The sequence below is a fragment of the Diadema antillarum genome, unplaced genomic scaffold (assembly GCF_040938485.1).
Source record: "Diadema antillarum isolate AM-2024a unplaced genomic scaffold, OU_Dant_1.0 seq00000338_RagTag, whole genome shotgun sequence".
Lineage (NCBI taxonomy): Eukaryota > Metazoa > Echinodermata > Echinoidea > Diadematoida > Diadematidae > Diadema > Diadema antillarum.
This window is the reverse complement of record NW_027271351.1, coordinates 172639-192362: the sequence shown is the minus strand read 5'-3', so window position 1 is coordinate 192362 and position 19724 is coordinate 172639. Positions and strand designations below refer to the sequence as shown.

Here is a 19724-nt window from a genome sequence, read left to right as displayed (position 1 = left end):
TTCAATATTTTGTTGTAGTGGCGCTCTGCTTGTAAACAAATGCAATTTGGTATAGTTTGGTGTCCAGACCCTTTGCCAACTGGATTCCGTGGCGACGAAGTCGACATTCGGCAAAGGCCTTTGCCGAAGGAATAATCCTTTGCAGGACAAAACCACCTTAAACTATACTAGTTTTCGACGTTGAGGGGGTTAATATCCTGAATAGCGAAATAGTACGGGCAGAGGGTCTGGAAGCCAGACTAAATTTGGTACTGCATTTGGCCCAGTTTGCGTTTACACTGAGAAAAGGCTGGGCTCAGCCGCGGCTCGGCCGCGGCCGAGACCACCTCCAGAGCGTGGCCAAATGCGCGGCCAATTTTGGCCCCGCATTTGGCCTTTTGCTCGTTTACACTGAAATGAAGGCCAGGCTCGGCCGCGGCCGTGCCCGGCCCTTTCGCTCACTGTAAACGGGGTCCAAGATTCCCACCAATACAAGGTCCACAGCATTCTCGTCTTTCTTCCTTTTCACTCCATAATCTTGTCTGATTGCGCTGGTCTTGACTACCCTCTACACGATATGGTATAACCATCCAGGACAGAAAAATTTGTAGAGCTTTGAAACAAAAACTTTGCATGTCCTTCAGACAGTCGTACACTTGGGTACAAGACCAGAACATCCACCCGTCTACCTCATTCAGCTCACAAGGTAAACCTGCCTCCTCACAAAGGAGCACTGATCCTCACAAGGTAAACCTATGTCCTCACGAAGGAGCATGGGTCCTCACAAGGTAAACCTGTGTCCTCACAAAGGAGCACAGGTCCTCACAAGGTAAACCTGTGTCCTCATGAAGGAGCACAGGTCCTCACAAGGTAAACCCGTGTCCTCATGAAGGAGCATGGGTCCTCACAAGGTAAACCTGCCTCCTCACAAAGGAGCACGGGTCCCCACAAGGTAGTATCTGTCGTCACAAGGGAGCACTTGTCCTTCCTCTCCCAGGACGCATTTGTCCCCACAAGGCAGAATCTGTCCTCGCAAAGGGAACACTCATCCTCATTAGGGAGTATATACCCAAGAGTTCTTGCTCATAACAGACTTGCCAGACTTGTACGTGAGGTACCGAGTCCATGGTCCGCATCACAAGAGCACGTCTCCAGCCTGCTCCACATATTTGGTGGACGCCAGTTTGAGTTAAGCAGTACCGGCGGTGCTTCCACTCTGCGTAATACTTCTCTGGAATCGTCCACATCACTCGATGCACATTTACATGCAAGGAATGACTTTCACTGAAAATATTAATTATTAGTGTGTTTTCTTTCTTCACATACCTTATTCAGGATGTTTGCACATAAACCATGTGTGCTAGGAAATACAAGTTGTATAGTAGCCAAACCACAATTAATCCCAAATTCTCCGCATAGAAGTTTGCTTTTGCCGAATCACCCTTCATCCATACACACTTTAAAACAGAAATTAGTTGTAATAAGAATAAGAATCTTTTGGTTTTTTTTCCTCCTTTTACATACAGGCTCGTTTGCCTTGACAGGTCCACTGCCATTTCTAGGCTACTCTCTAATCTTAGTAGTTACCATGGCAACCAGCAGAAGATTGATAGTCTACTTGGCTGTTGCCATGACAGCTGCTATCAGAGCAAGTTACTCTCCGGGTGAGTCTTTTAAGCCATGGCGGTCCTCTTTTGTCCTCTCCCTCCAAGACATGTGCCATCCTTTCGTACTCCGAGCGAAGGTCGGCGAGCCTCACACATACCAAACGATCTTGATTTGATTTACGCTTATGTCGATACTCCGTGACAAGTGTTCATTTCCGCCTACCAAAAGACACTCGATAATCATCGTCACACTCTCTCGGGATTCTTCCTTCGTCTCACTTCATGATGATCGTGTATGTAGCGCTGTCTGCATCTACATGCAAAGTGCAAAAGAAAGATTTATATTACGAGTCAAAATAGCAGGAAAAGACTAGCTCTTCTAAATTGTGTGTTTCACTTCATTTACTTCCAATTTTTAAAAAAAAATTTTATGTCTTCGTTTTTCTCAGTGCACAACAACAATTAATCATGATACCTGTGAGCATAACATGAGTCATAAGTGATGCAGAAAGAGTCATTTTCATGATTTTACAATTCTAATTTGAATTTCAACAAGCATTCAGAATTCATAAACAAATATAAGATCTAAAAGACACAAAAATGATTCTGCAAAATGAAACATGATTCAATCACAGACACACAATTAAACAAGGAAAAGTAGAAATTACGCAGTGCGTAATATATGTCCCCGCCGGAAGTAGCATTTAGTAGCAAAATGTACAATATAGGTCAAAAATCAAGGTCAAAGGTCAAAGAAGTCAAAGGTCAAAATTCTGTGTAGAAGTTTTGAAGCCCTCACCTAGTGCCATCACATAGAGCAAACGGAATCGAAATTGGGTTAGAAATGGCAAAGGAGTAGCATTTTGAAGCAAAATGTACAATATAGGTCAAAGGTCAAGGTCAAAGGTCACAACTGAAATTCTGTGTAGAAGTTTCAAAGCTCCCATGTAGTGCTATCATATAAAGCAAACAGAATCAAAATTGGCTCATAAATGACAGAGAAGTAGCAAATTGAACATTTTGATCACACACGGATGCACAGACAGACGGACGGACACATGGACACACACACGTACGGAGCCCGTTTCATAGTCCCCTGCTCGAACTCGTTCGGCGGGGACAATAAAATACTTAAAACTGAGTAAAACAAAAAACATTTCATTTTCATTTTCATACAGAAAGACTGAAAATTGAAGTCTGAATTTTGATCGACACAAGTACCACCCTCATGGTTTTCTATGCAGTACATTCTCTTCTCAGATTTCTCATTTCTTTCTGTTCGCGAGTGATCTTGAAAATAAAGAAACGCTAACCGTGGTCACATTGGCAAAACTTTGCAAAGTTCAAGTTCTCAGAACTTTTGCCAGTATGACCATACACTTTCTACAAAATTCTTGCAAAACTTCTAGAGAAACCTTTTAGTGCTTTTTACAGTTAATTCATAAGAAATATCATTCATATCCTTGGAAAATCAAACAATGGTTCAATAAAACTGTTGGAGTGTAATGTAAACATTGACTAAATTATGTAAAATCTACTCTAATGGTGCTGAGATATGTAAAAAAATGACTACATAGACACGGACAACAAAATGTAGGAAGAATGGGATACGGGTTCCCTGTGTCACAAGTACCTTTCAAGGCTTCCAGTGAAAATATGCTCTCATCAGATATATTCTGTACCATCTGGAGGGAGAAGAGAACAAAAGAGATAGATAAAACGATAGACAGCATCACAGGACCTATAACACCATCAAATGAGAGATCATAGAGCATTTAACGTCGTCACACACTCACATTCCTATGTGGTGGCATATTCCTAGTTACCCAATACGACCGCCAAACTACATTTAGGCAACAAACGCAGGTGCTGCCTTCAAAAGCTGGTAGCTACCAGTATACTGACTACTGAATGCAGTTTGGGTCAAAGGATTGTGAGAAGAGAGAAGGACGAAGAGGTTTATTGTCAATGCTGATGATGTCATTTTAGCAAGTGTTACGGCATGCTTTATAGACACTGTATTACACCTATAACTGTCAGAATCATGGCCATTTAGGCTGCAAACAACCCTGGAAATTTGATCGGTTGACAAAGGCATGCAAAGGTTTTTCAATGCCTGCATTCACATGATACAATTTCACGGGCTGTCGTGACAAGCATTTGCAAAGCAAAACTGCAGTGCCAGTAGAAGAAAACATACTATGCAATTTGTTATAAATATGATCTTCAAAAACATTGGACATAGCATTGATGTCTACATCAGTGCTCACATGTGACTGGCCATAATATTTTATTGATAGATTGTTCACCTGCTGGAAATCACAGTAATGCTGCTTGTCGTACTTGTAACTCAATGTGTGACTAAACGTGAAGTGACAAGAACTGGCAGATATAGAGATGAAAAGATAAAGAGAGAGAGAATGGGAGGGGAGAGATAGAAAAATTACAGATAGATAGATAGGTAGATAAATAGATAGAAAAAGAAAGAAATAGATAAATGCATAGATACCAGGTAGAAACATAGATAGATGATAGATATGCCTGCAGACACAGATATAGAGAGACACATAGATCTCACATTACAATGTTAGTGCCTAACACACAGACTAACATATAAAGAGAAGACAAACATGCAAAAGTGGCCATCTCTCACCTCGTCGCTGACCAACACTCTGATTCCTCCTGTTCCCTGCTTTAAGACTCTGGAAATGTGCTCTGTGTCCACCTGAAATAGTGCTGCTAGCTTGGCCTTGAGTTCAGTGACCATTGGTCTCTCTAGGTAAACAGCATGGTAAACTGAGTTGGGGGGGGGGGGGTGAGAAAAAAAGAAAATTGCTCAAAACTTTTATCTTCTCTTATTTCAAGTGAATTTTTTTATAGGTAAAAAATTAGGCTCATTCTAAGCAGGAATTACCAAAGCTGCGAGCCACTAAGAATTTGAGCAAAAATTGGGCAAATGATGAGACTTGAAAACTACTGAAAGTCATGAAAACATCTGAGATTGAAATTTTATAGAACCTACAATTTGTCGCTGCTGTCAAATGAATAATCTGTCATGGCAAAATAAGGAGCTGCATTCCACTGAATGTTCTGTAAACATGTCAGCACCAATAATCTACACTATGCATTCACTGTACAGATGGCAGTACCCTGGAATCAATGACACTGATGGACAGTGTTCTACCAGGTATTTGTTTTGTTTTGTTGATGTTTCTCACAGTGAAATGTTATTGTACTTTCAGCAAGAAGACAAGTAAATATACACATAGTGTGCTCATGCAGAACTTGCACACAAAACCCTGCCTCATTTTTTGAAGGATAGTGTTTGTCAACCATGCTATCAAACAAAGTTTCACGGCCCAGTAGCATGGGGAACATGGGTGGTCTGATTGAATTTTTTTTTTTCTTTTCCACAGTCTGATTGAATCTTCATTCGCTGCCCAACGGGGTACATTAGAAAACCACAAATATAGAGCCCAACCGCCATGGGTCAGCAAATATGTGCATCAAAGCGTATGCTCATCGGTAACAGTCAGCTCCACTTGAGTTTCTTTGCCTGTGTGTGCACTTACCGAGAGATCAGAGAGAGAGAGAGAGCTATTCACAATTCTTTACTTGAATTCTCAAATATATTTGAGCCAAGCCAGCCTTTTCACTCCATGGTATCCCCACACTGCAGCGTCTTTAAATACATTTCCCTGTCAATCTATAATAACAATATATTGAGGGGAAAACTGTTACTGCCCTCTTTTAAAGGTGCTTACAACCACACACTGACAGTCAAAGTCATCTTGGAAGGTATTATCTCATTGTACATTATAAGATGGCTAAGTAATTTCCAGCTTGCTGATTGGTCAAAGCGTACCACGTGGTCATTCGCGAAAAGTGTCTATCCCTGCACGCCCGTGGGATTTTCACGCACCCAAATTGTCTAATGCACAGTTTTGGCGCATGTGCAGTGTCTCAAAAGTCGAGATTTCGATTTGTACCAGCTTATGCTCAATGAGGTCACGTAAAATGAACAATGAACTTTTCATAAACTAATTGCTTACATTTAGAAATATTACATTAAAATTTCATGGTTAAATGTGATTTCAGTCATGCACTAGTAATATAAAAAGAGACTCGATGTTGTCTTTAACCGAAAATTGACTCGTGTCCACAACAGTCTGCCGAACACAGGCACAACACACAAAATCACCTTATAACTTAACTAGCCAGCCGTCCTGATCCACCAGATCATGTTGAAAAAGAAATTGAATTTATGACACACATTCATTGATCGCCAGGGACGTACCGACGATTTTTCAGTGGAAACTCAGTAAAAATAACCTTTTGCAGTAAAATTCTTCATTTAACCAGATAGTTTCAAGGCCACCACTCATATTATTTTATAGGATTTAAAACTTGTGCTATCAAAAATTAACTCCTGCTGAAATAAGAGTTTTTATGGCTCCTCGTTTTTACTGATTTTGATCTAGTCTATCTCACGATCTACGATCTCGATTACTGATTGGCTTAAGTTTCGTCGCTGTAGCCTGCCTTTGTGCATCTGTTTCGAAATCACAACTCATTCGGAAACCTTGAGATATGGCGTCTGTGAATCAAACAAAGGAGGAGGACTTTTCCATCTCCTTCCAAGTTATGACAGACGAAGAGATTGACCAACTGGTAAACGACATGGACAGCAAAGGGACAAAGAAGGTATTGAAATTTGCTAAATGTAAACTCATGGACTTTGCCAAACTCACTGGAACTGATTTGGAAGAAATCGCCAAGGATACCAAAGATTTGGACAAGTTTTTGACCAAATTCTACTCTGGAATAAGGAAGGACAATGGAGAATCATACAAAACAAGGTCGCTACAAAACATTAGGTTCGGTGTTCAGAGATACTTTGTCGAGAACTATGGAATAGATATTGGTGATAGCAGCAAGTTTCCTCAAGCAAACCGCGTTTTCAAAGCGATGAAAGTGAAGGCAAAGAAAGAAGGTAAAGGATCCGTTGTACACAAACCTGTGATTTCATCAGACGACATGAGCAAGATACAAGACTCACTAGACCTCTCCACCCCCAGAGGCCTCCAGGATAAGGTTTTCTTGGACATTCTCACCTTTTACTGTAATCGAGGATGGGAGAATATTCGTGGGATGAAAGCTGAAGACTTTACCATCAAAGCAGATGATTGTGGACAGATATACGTACAAATGAGAGACTTTCTAACAAAAAACAACCGCGAAAATGTCATCCGAGAAGCCGATGCTGGCTTGATGTTTGAAATGCCTGAACTGGGTGAAAGATGTCCGGTAGCCACATTTGAGAAATATGTAGCGAAGTTGAACCCCCAAAATCCTTGGATGTGGCAAAGGCCAAAAGATGTTTCGAAGGAGGAGCTGGCACAAGATACCCCATGGTTCGACAATGCCCCATTAGGCATTAACACGATTGGCAACAAACAGAAAAATCTGTCACAAAAGGCCGGATGCAAGCTAACGTACACCAATCACTGTCTAAGGGCAACCAGCATCACAACACTCGATGCCTGTGGATACGAGGCTCGCGATATCCAGAGTGTCAGCGGGCACAAATTGGCAGATTCGCTGAAGCACTATTCCAAAACAAGCCAAACGAAACTGAAAAAAAATGTCTGAATCGTTGGCCACTTGCCTACAATTGTATACTCGGATGTCAACAAGGACAATAAGAACCAGGAGCTGGGCGACCAGGAATCTACATCTTGTAGCAAGGCCATCGCGGAATGCCCCTCCACATCCAGTGCCATAGCAACAACAACGAGTAACTTTAGTCAAGAAACTGTAGCAAATAGCTATGACTACGACTCCGAGTACGAGTGCGATATCCGGCAGGATAACATCGTTCTAACCCAAAACCAAACTATTAGTACACAGTCGACATAATCGATCACGGTCAGGAGGGACACCGGTCACGTTCGTTCGGGGAGTGGAAACGTTTTCCACTTCCACGGATGTAACGTGACTATCAACAACTAGATCTAGGCAGTATAAGCTGTCAGATCTGCTGTAAATAGCGGTAAATATGTTGAATTCTTGAGAGTTGGAACATTTTCAATTTCATGTGTTGGATTTGAAACTTTGGAATATATCACAGATTCAGCACAAGCTGGGATAATCTTGGAGAAAGCCTACTCTGGACCATTTTCCAACCGTAAGTACAACTTCAAAATCTTTGATATTTGATTTATTTCATTATTTCTTTCTCATACAAGGTATATTAACCTCACGTTTGAAATTACTTAGCCATCTTATAAAAGGAATAAACACATTATCCCGTCGTTGTTCAGCGATATGCAGTGCACTCGAGGTTTCTTCTTCGCATGCACACTCCACACTCGCCTCTGGCTTGTGTGGAGTGCGCATGCTCAGAAGAAACCTCTCGTGCACTGCATACTCGCTAAACAACTCTGCAGAATGCGTTATTCCTATAATTGACAGTTGCTATGCTGAGAAATATTACTGCACCCCCCCTCCCAAACTGACCTTGAATGGAATGTATCAAGTTACAAATGAACAAGAACAAGTGTTGATAAGTTGTTAACATCCACTTTTGAACTGACAGCTTACCTTGTTCTTGCTCTTGGCAAACATACATTGTTAGTCTTGGTCTTATGTGCCTGAAAAGAAGAATCATATCACATCACATTAATTCTCACATCCTGCTCCTCTTAACTCGACATCATACACGAAATATGCAACAGTCTGCAAATGATTTCATGGTCTGAAGTATTCAAGAATTATGAGGCAGTCTATGTTAAAGGGATCGTACAGTTCTGGTTGAGACCTAATTTCAGGTTTCTAACATTTTTAGGTGAGATAATGAGAAATCTCATATGAAATATGAAAGAGCATGCAATTTTATAAGGAATTCAATGTTTATTTGATAAAAATTGGTTTTGAAATGGCTGAGATATCCAAAAAAGAATGATTCTAATAAAGTGTGGGACCCACACTTTGTAATGATTGCTTTGTTTTACTTTGTTTTTGGATGTTTCAGTTATTCCAAACCCGATTTTCATCAAATAAACTCTGAATTCCTCTTAAAATGGTATGCTCTGTGCTATATCATATTAGTGTTGTTGTTTTTTTTTTTTGATAGATACTTTATTTTCTGCAAATCAATATACATAAGTTACATAATCATGAAAATGCAGGAAATATACAATGTAAATTCAACGCAAAGTCATTTGACTTGCATAAACCACGATACAGTTGAACCTCTCGTATCCGGACAAGTCGGGACCGGGGCTCATCCGGATAAGGGATTTGGCCGGATACGGGAGACTCAATGCTTTATACATGTACATATACATACACATGTACTGATGTAGCCCATTGTAGTGCTACATGTATAGTAATGTGTATACTGCAACCTTTTCATTGTTACATTTGGGGATGTTTCGGGATGTTGAAATGTCTGAAGGTAAGCAATTTGGAAGGAAATTTGATGTAATGTATGTTAATCATATTGGAAGTAATATGTACAAATCTATAATTCATGTGTGTTTGGGTAGGAGTTCTCAAGGAGTTGGGAATCCCCCTTTCTTCCCGTAATTATTAAAAAAAAAAAAAAAAAATCACGGCGAGATTGCGTCCGGATAATAGAGAGATCCGGATAAAGGGAGGCCGGATAATAGAGGTTCAACTGTACATATTAAGTACATAATCATGAACATGTAGGACATATGTAAAGTAAATTTAACACAGTCTTTTGACTTGCATAAACAACGATATGAAAGAAATTTAATATACAGTATGCATGTCTATGCAGCAGTGATTCAATAAGAATAACATTTATAGTTAAGAAACGATTATGCAGAGGGCCGCCATTATAAGCATTGCTTGAAAAGATGGCCGGCCCGAGGAAAAGATAAGGACGTACTAAATTCGTAACAATATAAATTCTGCTGCCAAGGTAGCAGGGGAAAATAAACTCTGGTGTGTGATGGTGGTGGTGGTGGTGAATGTGTGTGCAGGTGCTTGAGGGTGCACAATGGCAGATAGGCTGGAATTTAGAATAATGAAATTGGTTTACTGAAAGAGGGGACAATATGCGCTGTTGCTATCAGAAGACCAACATTAGTTATATAATTTATTTGTTTTTAGTTCATATTTGAAATATACTGTAATAAAATGTACTTCTTTAAGTTTGCTTTAAATGAAAACAAGGAGGCACACTGTTTCAACTCCTCAGGAAGAGTGTTCCATGTATCCGGACCTTGATGTCTAATCAACTTTTGAGCAAGTAAAAGCTTCGGATTACTTAAGTGAAAATCATGGGAACGACGGGTAGGGTATGAGTGAATATGGTCATTGGTTACTAGGGTATTATGAAAAAATGGTAATGCATTTCGAGTGTGTTTATACATAAATATGGCAGTTAGGTATAAATGTATATCATGGGAATTCAAAAATTTTTGGGTGATAAAATATGGGGTCAGTGTGAGCCAAAAAATGTGAATGTGTGCATATACGAAGAGCCTTTTTCTGGAGAAGAAAAATTGTGTTCAATTTTGTTTTGCTACTGTTGCCCCATACAATATTACAGTACATTACATATGGTAAAAATAAAGTGTTATATAACATAATTAAAATTTGATCATTTATTAAATATTTTATTCTTCTTAAAACACCAGTTGCTTTAGATATTGCTGTTGTAATATTCTGAACATGAGTATTCCAAGTTAGATTGCTATCTAGGGTTACTCCTAGGAACTTGGTTGAATGTTTCTCAGCAATGTTTATATCATCAATAAAAATACTTTGAGGAAGGGTGGGTTGGGATTGCAACGTATGAAAGTGTATAAAACATGTCTTACCAATATTCAATGAAAGCTTATTACTTTTAAACCACTTCGAGATGTTGCTTAATTCCGTATTTAAAGTGTCAACCTTCTTGGTATCTTGCAAAAATTTGAAAGCCTATTTCTCATCTCAACCAAAACTGTACTATCCCTTTAATGTCCTCTTAATTCAATTGAAGGACCACATATTGGCCTACTTCTCTTTGAAGATAGAACAAAAGTCTTGTGTATAACAAAAGTCTTGTGCAATACTTTTATAAGCTCCTATTTGATATACCACGATAACCAGGATTTATAGGGGTAGGGGTTAACTGAACAAGTATGCTACAGAAAAATGAATAACATGTGAGAGTAATCCAAAGCTTTATTGTATGTAGTATTTTCATCTGCCAACTGGAAGACATCACATATACTCATAACAAAATATCAAGTAAGGGGAAACTAAAAAGCATGCGTTCACTTTTCATTAAAAAAATAAAACAAAACCCCTAATAAACAAAAGCCATGTCCGTTCCTAATGCCAGATGTAAGAAGTCTTCTGCTATGCTGCAGAAAACTGGAAAGCATAAGGAACACACCTTATAGCCTTTAATAATGGCATTCACTCATTTATCTGTATGGCACAAGGTGTTGGGTTGATACTGCTTGTTGACAACTGGAAGTCACCTAGGGGAAACCATTACTCACTTAATATTTCATGGAGGGTGTGCGTGTGCGTAAACTGCCAATTTTATAGGGTTGCCCCCTTGTCTTGCACCCTACTATTTATGAGGAAATTTGAAGTGTAACCTCCCTGACCCTCTATGTGCAAAGGTGTCTAGTTGGACTTGCCGATCTGTTTCATCGGAATTCATCAATCCATTCCAACTTGACCTAGTTGCACAGCAAACCCACTCAAGTGTAGCAATGTGCCTCAGTCCAACACGCAGGCCATGGTGACAAAATAGGGATAATTAAAGGGGATGAGGTAATCTCTATTCACTGACAATCAGATTCTAAACATCTGTGCAAATTGGCAAAGAAAGCATTCTCGCCTGCATGCCAAATGGTGAATAAAGCACAAGGGTTTAGGCTGCGTTCACATAGAAGTATACTATTCGGGTATTCGGGCTCGTTTTTCGAGGGCACGCGAATAGCTTGAATCGAACGATAGGATTTCCACACACCGGTTCACATAAGAGGGCACTATTCGAAAGTACCGAATAGCTGCGAAAAGTGTAGCAAAGTGGGAATCGAGCTTGTTCGATTTTCTTGCAGAGTATACCGTCTCTCGTTTATGAAATAATGACAATTTTGGTCTGGATTTGCCCTTTAGCAAAAATAAGCATGTAGACTGACATTCTGATGCAGTTTAGAAATTGTTAATAAGATTTTCTGCGATGTAGGAGGAAGAAATCCTCACTACCTGGGATGGTGAGTTGACGGTGCGAGTGATAGTGTATTCGGTGCTCGAATACCGAATACCGAATACCGAATACTTCTATGTGAACGCAGCCTTAACAGGCAAGAGTAGTTACTCTGTCACACATGGGACTGCCTGTGTACATCCTATTGGAAAGACAGAGCACTATGGACTCAAATCTACGCTTCTTGATGGCAAGGCAAACATGCTAGCATGTAGGCCAGCCACCTTGCTGCCCCTATGATGGTATTCACTCCATACCTTTCTTGTAAGGCGTTGTTGAGTCTAATTCCATCAGCTGGCCCTAGAATTCGAATGAGATCTTCCTTCGCTAGTCTGAGTAGATCAGATCCTGCATGAGATTGAGACAAAAATGACTAACACAGATCAGAACAACAATGGATCACAAATAAACCGAAACATTTTCCTGTGTGAAGGCACTTGAGAAACCCTGTTTTGTGATTGGCTAATATGCTGCAGGTTAAATGAGGTCATTTCTTGCATCATGTCAACTGCTTCTGCATCCATGTACACCAACACTACTGCTTATGACACAAAATACCAACAGCAGGTAACAGTTTGGCAACTTCAGCAAACATCATCCAAAAAACCAACACAACAACAAACAAACAAACAAATACTCTCTTCTTCCTCAGTCACAAACAATAGCATTTGTAGGTAAAGATATCATAAGTGATCAAGACAATCCATAAAACCATCCCCCATCTTACCCTAGAAATCATCTATATTGTATTACAAGAATTACTTAGGTTTGAGTTTCTTCAGTTTGTCTCCCTCTACAAATGAAAATTTGTCAAGATCGCAACTGCTGATCTGTAAATTAACAAACATGTCAGAACAACCTGCTGTTGGGTATTTGTTCCATGTTCATTGTGTCACTGCCGGCAACCAGGGACAGCCTGGTGGTAGTGTCGCTGTCCAGAAAGCAGTAGATGACAGGTTCGAGTCCCACTGGTTCCTTTTTTCCAACATGTTTGTTAATTTACAGATCAGCAGTTGCGATCTTAACAAATTTTCATTTGTAGAGGGAGACAAACTGAAGAAACTCAAACCTGAGCCTTCACCCCTCTGAATAATATCTTTCTTTCATTTATCCTATGCCTTGTCCGCCTTGGACTACTTAACATAACAATGTCGGAATCTCTGAGCTTGGGTATTTGTTCCATGTTCATCGTGTCACTGCCGGCAACCAGGGACAGCCTGGTGGTAGTGTCACTGCCCGGAAAGCAGTAGATGACAGGTTTGAGTCCCACTGGTTCCTTTTTTCCGACATGTTCGTTAATTTACAGATCAGCAGTTGCGATCTTAACAAATTTTCATTTGTAGAGGGAGACAAACTGAAGAAACTCAAACCTGAGCCTTCACCCCTCTGAATAATATCTTTCTTTCATTTATCCTATGCCTTGTCCGCCTTGGACTACTTAACATAACAATGTCGGAATCTCTGAGCTTGGGTATTTGTTCCATGTTCATCGTGTCACTGCCGGCAACCAGGGACAGCCTGGTGGTAGTGTCACTGCCCGGAAAGCAGTAGATGACAGGTTTGAGTCCCACTGGTTCCTTTTTTCCGACATGTTCGTTAATTTACAGATCAGCAGTTGCGATCTTAACAAATTTTCATTTGTAGAGGGAGACAAACTGAAGAAACTCAAACCTGAGCCTTCACCCCTCTGAATAATATCTTTCTTTCATTTATCCTATGCCTTGTCCGCCTTGGACTACTTAACATAACAATGTCGGAATCTCTGAGCTTGGGTATTTGTTCCATGTTCATCGTGTCACTGCCGGCAACCAGGGACAGCCTGGTGGTAGTGTCACTGCCCGGAAAGCAGTAGATGACAGGTTTGAGTCCCACTGGTTCCTTTTTTCCGACATGTTCGTTAATTTACAGATCAGCAGTTGCGATCTTAACAAATTTTCATTTGTAGAGGGAGACAAACTGAAGAAACTCAAACCTGAGCCTTCATCCCTCTGAATAATATCTTTCTTTCATTTAAGAATTACTTAATTACCATTTATCATATCATAATGCCAAATATTTCCTTCTACTGATTACAGATTCTCTACCCATATGGCAAGACTAACAGAAGACAGTGGCTGGATGAAGGTCTCCTACCTGCGAAGTTCTGGAATAATTTGCAGTAGTTTTCAAAGCGGTTCTGTTTCAGCCATTCTTGTGTCTGAGCTGCTGTAAAATGGGGATGTAATGGCTGCATGCAAAGGAAAAAAAGGGAGATGTTCAATCAATAATCAGTAATGGGGTTGGAAACTTTGACTTTTATCCACAGTGAGATTTACTTTAAACGAATGTGGTAAGCAGAACCTGTAGCTTCAACCAACATCAGAGTATTAGATTTAGATGAATGTTAGTGAATCAAACAAGAACATACAATCTCATCATATCAAAACCATCTAAGTTGAGACAGGGCTAGCAAATCTCTTGCCTATCAATCCTCATTCAGAAAATATAGCATAAGAAGAATTCAGCAGCATTCCAACAAGTCAAATTAGGACCTAAAAAGACTGATGTCACTATCCACAATGCTATTACTTTTTCCACACGTCACTTCATTCTGTATCAAACTTTCGAATTGCATATCTATTACTGGGCAGACAATATAAGTTTGGGGTGTATCTTACTCTCAAAAGACATACATCATCGTAATAATGTTGAACCATGCATGATATCATTGTGAAAATGACAAAAAATAATGTTTTGTTTGAAAGTTTGCATAGTGACATAAATGAGGAAGAGAGGCTTGTAGTAACACCACATGCATGTGGTCCTTGCAGGGACTGTTGTTTGGCAAAGGAGGACCTTACAAAGAGGAGAGTGGAGGAGGGAAATGACATAGGGAGTGTGTAAGGAAGGCAAATGGTGACAATTGAGGAAAAGTGGTGAGCTGGAAGATGAAGTTGCACAAGTGGAGATGAGAGAATAGGAGACACGGACAATTGTAATGAAGAACAGAATAAGAATCAGGTAAAGGGTTTGGAAGTCGGTGGAAGGAGAAAGATGAAACAGAAAGGAGGGAGGAGGGAGAAGGTTTGAAAATCATGGAAATAATAGAGAGAAGTGAAGAAGATGTGAAATTCACGAACTAAAGCGAGGGGAAAACGAAGTCACTATTAAGTGATGTTTACTATGGAATGCAGAATTAAAATCTAGATCACAAAATTATCTGACTGCTCTACTTGGGTAATCTGTCTGAGAGAAGCTTACCATGAGTGTGGCGGGCTGAGGAACTTCCGGTGAGAGTACATGATTTGAAGTAGAAGCGGGAGACCTGCAGAGGAGAAAATGGTCAATGATGCACAGAGGGGAGAAATGTCACAGTCTTGTAATGTGACTACAGTTTCATGTTTAAAACATTCAACCAGCAGCAGTTCATTTTTACTCATAAAACTTTACTAGTGCAACTTTGACACTAAGTTTGTTACGATGTTGACATTGAGAATACATTCCACTGATAAATCATTCAATTAGCGTAGAACAAATCTGACAAAGTGCTAAACTTCTGCCTACAGAAGCTGCTTGAAGCATAGCTAAAGGGTTACCAGTTTCAAGAACCTGACAAATCAAGAGTCTCACACATGAATGGCCCTTATTTTAAGGTTGAAAAAAAAAAACAAACCATTAACACAAAATATACTTTTTCATTTTCAGATAATGCAGCCATCTGCATTTAATGACCTGTACAAAGGAAATAGGAATGATGCAAGTACCCAATCATGCCTTTACTCTTCAAAAGCTGTGCTATCATTTAAATCAGGATAGATATTAAAGCACCATAGAATTTTGTCCTAAAAGTATGCTAACCACTCATTACTTGTCAACAGCTTGTAAGAGTCATCCAACAAATCATTTGTAAATCGACTTGTGCATTTTTCTTCTAAGAAAAATGAATGTCTGCGAAGTGTCTTCATTCTAAGATTCAGATTACTCCCCCTTCACCCTGCCCCCAACCATCCCCCCCCCCCCTCTTAAAATAAATCCAAGATTCAATGTTACCTTTCAAAAGCTGCGCTGCAATTGGCTAAGTTCGCTGACCTGTCCGGCGTGGCCCCAAAGCTCTGGTCTATGGACGAAAAACTCTGCTCAATGTTTGGGTAGTTCTGCTGCTCTATGGAGGAAAAGCTGTCGTTGTGGTATGGGAGGGGGCTGCTGGTGATTTGTAAGGAGGACGGCTGCCCAGCATCATGAGAACACTGGAGTAGAGACCAGATAATCATATATATACCTCACTGTAAGTTGAATGCCACAGTACGAGGAGTTCTACAGACTCCAACAAATCTCTCAGGACTTGAGAGAGAGGTCGCAGTATAATGACACCTTTGATACAGTTTGTGTGCATTTGCAGCCACCATCTAGCGTAAATACAATGCCAGCTAGCTCCATGCACAAATGACGGCTTGCAAGAAATTTGATATCAGAAAGGTATAATGCCTGTACAAATGGAATATTTAAGTCTTGTTCAGTATATAAAACAAATATTGACCACGACATTATTTGAGTCACAGTAGGCAATATTTGTGCGCTATGCGTTAGCACAGATTTGATGAGAAAAGAAACAAACACCCCCTGGTAAATCTGTTTTTAAACATCCCATGAAGTGACACCAGAATACCTGAGTGAATCTTCCATATTTCCCTCCTCTCAGTATTGTCTGTGGAATGGGTAGAAATTGGCAACATCAGAGCCAAAACTGAATTTCTGAAGATTTTTCTGTTTAATAATGGTAAGGAGAAAATTTGACTCACTGTCAACTCTTCTGGCAAGCACTTCTTCCTTGCCTAACATTTAGGCATAAATTCTGCGGATCTTCATAGATTCAAGTACATACATTTCCTACAAATGTTTTATATCAACATCTTTTACGAGCAGGTGATATTTAGCAGACACAAAAAGAATTACCTTCTGCTAAAGCTGCAATAAGCCCTTAGATCAAGCTCTCAATATATTGAATACAAAAGGATATATGCACCTCGGTAAGAACTGTACACTCGTAGGAAGGTTGGTACTTGTGTCTATCCGTCTTCTTCTCCATCTTTTCTCGGTCTGTCTTGTGTTTCCTGTCAGCTCCCTTTGGCTGTGGGACACACATAAAGACACTAGGGTCAAAGAATCTCTCCAGTGTGGGACAAATTACATCATTCATACATCATGCTATGAAACATTTAAGAGAGGCACCATAGTCATCTATAAGAGGGCTGCTTCACTTTGAAAACTTTGAAGGGGAATTCCACCTTGAAAATTGGTTTGTGTGAATAGAAGAACAATAATCAGAGGAACAGCACAGTGAAATTCGAGCAAATATGATAAAAATTAAGAAATTTACGATTTTCTGAAGTTGTCATCTATCAAGCACAAATTGGCAACTCAGTTGTATCATGTCAGCTCCTCCTCCTCTATTTGCCTTGTGCATTTTATTTCAAGCATGAATATTCAGTGAAGATTTATGTGTGGGTCAATTGCAGATTAGTGAGGCAATGACATGCTCACATCTAATTTGCATAATATGCAAATTAGACAATCATATCTTAATCATCTTATTCACATATTAAGTGATTAAGACCGCTATCACTATCTCAGGAACATGTAATGCGACTAATTTGATGTGCAATATTCACAGAAGCGTTTAACTATTCTCTGACCTCACCTTGAATACTTTGACCTGACAGTTGGCAGAGTGTAGATGTTTCTCCGTACCGTCATCATCCACGTAGTATGTGTCGACCTGTATCCTGAAGACCACCCCCTTCTCTCCACCATGTTTCTTGGCCGTGAATTCCGAACTTATGCAGTGGATCTGTGCAGCATAATTGGACAAACATATACTGTACATGCCAAATATTTCAATAGGTTTTTACTTTCACGAATTTCACGAGTCAGGTGCTATTTGCAAATTTAAAGATGCTCCACAATATTGTCTCTGATCCAGACGTGAATATGATAGGCACGTATACATTTCTTCGTTCAGTACTGTACTCCACGATTGCGAATTCAACCACTCGCGAAATTGTCGGGAAGTCCCGATACACAAAAATTTAGACTCGCTAAATATATGGCGTATACAGTATCCCATTTAAACCAAGTAACTGTCAATTTCTGGAGCCTCCTCAAGCAGCCTCAAACAGCCTTTTAGCTCAGTATAAAAACAGACGATGGAAAGGGCGATCAAATCCGATCAGGTTCTGACAACCACCTACAGGGGGTGGTTTCAGAGTATGAATGCTCCACTTTTTGAGAAAACAGCTTTTTGCAGACCCGGAAGGTAATCACTGCAGGTCATCGCCCTTTGACATAAACATGTGACAGAAGATGAGCTAACCATAGAGCTACAGCAAACACAGCTCAAGTTTCTGTGAGAATGTGGTATCTAAAAGTGCGCAGTTTACTGGAGGGGTACTCAGTTACTATGAGAACGGAGACAGTCAGTGCCTTTTTGGGCAAATCTGAGCAGGCGGCCCAAGCAGTATGAATAGACAAGCGATTGGTTTTTCGAAAGAGTTTACGCAACGGTTCTAGGAGGATCCAAATTTTGGCCACAGTATGAATAAAGTAATAGATCCAAAATGTATTAACATAACTTGGAGAATTAATTCATGCAGATTGGATGACTTTGATGCCTGACTGAAGTGAGCACAGAGCTTTCTATACTTACAAAACACTTTGAGCCTACATAAATAGCTAAAATAATAATCCAGCACACACATACACTGCTGTTGGGGTACACCAAGTTAAAAAGACACTAGTTATTATTTGTTGAAAACATCAACTAGAAATCAAGACCCATCAGAATGTTAAAGGGATTGTACAGTTCTGGTTGAGACATGATTTCAGGTTTCTAACATTTTTTGGTGAGATAATGAGAAACCTCTTATAAAATATGAAAGAGCATGTAATTCTATGAGGAATTCAACATTATTTGATGACAATTGGTTTTGGAATGGCTGAGATATCCAAAAAAGAGCGATTCTAATAAAGTGTGGGACCCACACTTTATTATGATCGCTTTGTTTTACTTTGTTTTTGGATGTTTCAGTGAATATTCCAAACCCGATTTTCATCAAATAAACTTTGAATTCCTCTTAAACTGATATGTTCTGTACTATATAATAAGTGTTTTCTTGGTATCTTGCAAAAAGTTACAAGCCCAATTCTCATCTCCACCAATACTGTACTATCCCTTTAACTGCATCAACTTGTCTTACAAACAACAATGAAGGTTGGAGCTTGTTGTATTTGAGATACTGACATCATCTGGTTGACTAGTCCTCAATTTGTTCTTATGCTGCCCCTATTTGATTCTTGTATTTGTATACTTACCAAGTGGTAGAGCTGGTGAGGCAATAAATCCTAAACAAGTGATGATGTTTATGTTCAGAAAATACATACCTACAAATTGTACATTTGTACATTCTACTTTCCTCTTGCTCTGCAAGGCAATAATCTTGATGCACTCATTAAAGTGAAAACATAGTTCTGGTAAGGGCTTGAGAACCTTTCTGGCACCATTTCATATTTGCTTGCAATATATCGAAAGAGTCTACAAAGAAACTTACAAGGCTAACGCGATTTGCTTGGATGATGAGTCATTCTGGAGTATTTTGAGAAAAATAATAAAAGTCAGAAAAAGTCAGAAAACCGACTTTTATTCCAGAAGGATCCAGACTAACTTGGTCTCAGGGAAAACTCAACCCTATTTCAGACTTACACGCAGTTCATGATTGTCATATTCTACTGTATAATACCAAACGAGGCCTAACTGAACAGACAAGAAAGTGCGTGCTAATCCTGTACAAAACAAATGGACAGCGGGCGGTCCTCATGCCTATACGCACATCACCTCAATTGCTGACACACGCTGTCTT

The 19724-nt window shown here is 39.7% G+C and overlaps 1 protein-coding gene and 1 pseudogene across 2 annotated transcripts in view; one reads left to right on the top strand and one right to left on the bottom strand.

Annotated features, from left to right (window-relative positions):
• Window positions 1-623: 623 nt before the first annotated feature.
• Window positions 624-19724, bottom strand: part of LOC139730784 (transcription factor CP2-like) — a 38500-nt gene continuing 19399 nt past the window's right edge. For both annotated transcript variants that reach the window (XM_071641648.1, XM_071641649.1), the window contains 10 exons: window positions 17510-17659; window positions 16835-16939; window positions 15862-16058; window positions 15073-15136; window positions 13966-14059; window positions 12090-12180; window positions 8190-8239; window positions 4240-4382; window positions 3220-3271; window positions 624-1899 (listed from right to left, as the gene is read on the bottom strand). In XM_071641648.1, the coding sequence (XP_071497749.1) occupies window positions 1862-1899; window positions 3220-3271; window positions 4240-4382; window positions 8190-8239; window positions 12090-12180; window positions 13966-14059; window positions 15073-15136; window positions 15862-16058; window positions 16835-16939; window positions 17510-17659 (984 nt within the window). In that variant the 3' untranslated portion in view covers window positions 624-1861. The remainder of the gene's footprint in view (window positions 1900-3219; window positions 3272-4239; window positions 4383-8189; window positions 8240-12089; window positions 12181-13965; window positions 14060-15072; window positions 15137-15861; window positions 16059-16834; window positions 16940-17509; window positions 17660-19724) is intronic.
• Window positions 6624-7371, top strand: LOC139730785 (uncharacterized; annotated as a pseudogene).